Genomic DNA, 3,321 nt, shown 5'->3' on the forward strand with positions numbered 1-3,321 from the left:
AAGAGGTGGCAGGCCTAGTGACACTGAAGCACGTGTATGAGATCGCCCGTGTCAAAGCTCAGGATGACGCCTTCGCCTTGCAGGATGTGCCCCTGTCCTCTGTTGTCCGCTCCATCATTGGCTCTGCCCGTTCCCTGGGCATTCGTGTGGTGAAGGAGTGAGTTTCCGGGGAAGCTCAGTGTGAGGGGAGGACCTGGAAAGTTCTTGACTCTGGGACAAAGCTGAGGGCCCACGGAGTGGGAGAGTCAGCTTCTGAGTTAATGGATCTTAGATTCTTGGGAGTGGGGAGCCTCATTCATTCATTTGGAATATACTTGTTAAGTACCTATCACGTGTTAGGCATTGTTCTGGACACTGGATGCAGCTAGGAAGGAGGTAGCCGTGCTTGACCTTGCTTTCTAAGGAACTCAGAGTCCAGAGATGGAGGCAGATCCATAAATGGAGCAGTAGACTGCCAGATGGTCAGTGTTGATAAAAGGAACTACAGGTATACTCAGAACAGGGAGCAGAGCCCTGGGAAGTGAGGTCAAGGACTGGGGCAAGCATTGCAAGAAGTAGAAAAGTCCCTGTGAAGGATGTCAGGTGAAGGAATGGAGCAAAGAAGCGCAGTGTGACCTGGGTATATAATACTAGAGGCAGAATGGGACATAGTAGGACGTGAGCCAAACGGACTAATTGGTTCTCAAATTCAGACTTGATCCTGAGGCCAGCAGCAGGCCCCCTCATGGGACTTTGGATGGCCTCAGAAATTGTTTCCTTGAAGTGAGATGTAGAGTGGGAGAGCCTCTGGCTAGACGACAGCAGGGGCAACACTCAAACCTTCGCTGGCCTCTTGCTGCTGGTGTCACACCCCATGCAAAGGCTGACGGTTGGTTGTTTCCCAAGAGGAGTGGGGTTAAGCGTGGAACAGGGATAGACTTTACTTTGTTCAGATCTTTACTTGTGTTGGGAGTACAGAAGTGAATGAATCTGATCCTTGCTCTGAAAGAGATATGCATGCACCACCTGATGACTTCATTTTACAAAATGTTTTGGGGTGCAGAGGAAGGGCAGGTTAATTTGGACTAGGGTGTAGCTGTACTCATCCTCAAAAGATGAGTAGGGCTTTAAGAAAGGAGTAGAAGGCAGAGGTGATAGTGGGGTGGCAATTCTGGCAGAGGAAACAGATGAACAAAGGTATGGGGGCAGGAGGGGAGAGGGGTTCTGAGACAGTGACATGGTGCTGTGAGCTCCCCACCAGTGACCAGCCCTTCACTTACCGTCTTGTTTTTCTGTACCTGCAGCCTCAGTTCAGAAGAGCTGGCAGCTTTCCAGAAGGAGCGAGCCCTGTTCCTGGCTGCTCAGAAAGAGGCAGATTTGGCAGCCCAGGCAGAAGCTGCCAAGAAGTGACCCCTGTCCCCGACCCTCCAGGATTTTGAAGGGGGCCAGTTGGGAAGGCTGGGCCAGAGGGGAGGAAGGGAGGTCACATCAACCTGATTATATTTTTCTGACTTTAAATTATGTATTTTTGCACGTGTGGTTATATCAAAAGGATCAAGTGTGAATAAACATCTTTTGTCACCCACTCTCAGTTTCTGCCTTGGGACCCCAGAGAAAGGGACCTCATCCACGCAGAGCGACTGCCCAGGATCTGAATTGGCAGGGGTAGCAGAAAATCCTGTGTTTTCCCACTTTCCAGGGGTGAGAGAAAGGGCAAGGTATGTGGGGGCATGGCTGCTGGACTTGGGTGTACAGAGGCAGCAGATGTTGTTTCTGCTTCCATCAGAAATGCCTCCTATCTCTTGGGGACTTGCCACCTCAACAGAAACAGAACCCTTTCGGGACTTCAGGTCACAGCCCCAAGCAGGGTTGCTACATGGAGTGCCCTGGATCCCAAAGGCTACTTCAGGCCCCTCTATTAAGCTGACCCTGGCTCTGAGTCAGGTGATATCTGAATGTGAATTATTGTGGGGTTTATGGCTACAGACCCATGGAAGAAGCAAAGCATCAGTAGGTACCTGCCCATGGTGGGAGAAGTCCTTGGGAAGCCCTGGCCTTTTGTTTTCCCATTAGTCATAATATCAAGGACTATTGTCCTCTCAGAGAAGAGAGGAGGAGTTGGGGGAAAAATGGGATTCACATTTACTAAGCACCTGTTATGTGCTAGGTACTTGGTTTTACACCGAGAAGATTTGGAAAGCATAGGAAAAATCCTACAAGAAAAGAAAAGCCTCAAGTAATCCCCTCACCTAGATGAGATTCCTGGCAATATTGTGGTATATATCTTTTCTACTTGTTTTTTTTTCTTTGTGTTTATATATAATACTTTAAGAATAAAACAAATTTGGGTCATACTCTAGATACTGTTGTATTTTACTTGTAACTTGGCAATGATTTAGAACATTTTTTCATTATTAATCATCTTCCTAAAACAATTTTTAATGGCTACTTAGTATTCTGTCTTATGGGTAGACCATTATTTAACCAAGCCCTCAACTGTTGGGTAGGTTTGTTGTTTGCATTAAAAAAAAAAATACGGGCCTCCCTGGTGGCGCAGTGGTTGAGAGTCCGCCTGCCGATGCAGGGGATACGGGTTCGTGCCCCGGTCCGGGAGGATCCCACATGCCGCGGAGCGGCTGGGCCCGTGAGCCATGGCCGCTGAGCTTGCACGTCCGGCAACGGGAAAGGCCACGACAGTGAGAGGCCCACATATCGCAAAAAAAAAATACACACAACCCCGTGATGAACATCATTTGGTCCTCTGCTTCAGGGTCTCCCAAAACTTCAATCAAGGTGTCAGCTGGGGCTGTGGTCTCATCTGAGGCTTGACTGGGGAAGGATCCACTTTCAAACTCATGTCGTTGTCGGCAGCATTTAATTCTTTCTGAGCAGTTGCATGAGGGCCTCAATTTCTTGCCGGTTATCAGTCAGAGGCCACACTCATTTCCATTCTCTCTAGCTGTGTTGTCTTGGGCAAGTTACTTAACTACTCTGTGCTTTAGGTCCATCATCTATAAGATAGAGAAAATAGTGCTTATCTCAAAAGGTTGAAGAAATAACTGCATATACGGCCAGTTAATTTATGACAAAGGAGCCTAGAATATACAATGGGGAAAGGACAGTCCCTTCAATAAATGGTGTTGAGAAAAGTGGACAACCACATGCAAGAGAATGAAACCTTAAAATTTAACTCAAAATAGGTTAAAGACTTGAGCATAAGACCTGAAACCATAAAACTCCTAGAAGAAAACAGACTCCTTGACATTGGTCTTGGCAGTGAGTTTTTTTATTTGACTGCAAAAGCAAAGGCAACAAAGCAAAAACAAACAATGGGACTACATC

General features: G+C 47.3%; 1 protein-coding gene across 2 annotated transcripts in view; it reads left to right on the plus strand.

The window, feature by feature from the left end:
• MRPL11 (mitochondrial ribosomal protein L11) overlaps positions 1-1,389 on the plus strand; it is a 2,999-nt gene extending 1,610 nt beyond the window's left edge. For both annotated transcript variants that reach the window (XM_007461944.1, XM_007461945.1), the window contains exons 4-5: positions 4-157; positions 1,284-1,389. In XM_007461944.1, coding sequence (XP_007462006.1) covers positions 4-157; positions 1,284-1,389 — 260 coding nt within the window. The remainder of the gene's footprint in view (positions 1-3; positions 158-1,283) is intronic.
• The last annotated feature ends 1,932 nt before the right edge of the window (positions 1,390-3,321 follow it).

The sequence above is a fragment of the Lipotes vexillifer genome, unplaced genomic scaffold (genome assembly GCF_000442215.2).
Source record: "Lipotes vexillifer unplaced genomic scaffold, Lipotes_vexillifer_v1.1 scaffold1129, whole genome shotgun sequence".
In the NCBI taxonomy this organism is placed as follows: domain Eukaryota; kingdom Metazoa; phylum Chordata; class Mammalia; order Artiodactyla; family Lipotidae; genus Lipotes; species Lipotes vexillifer.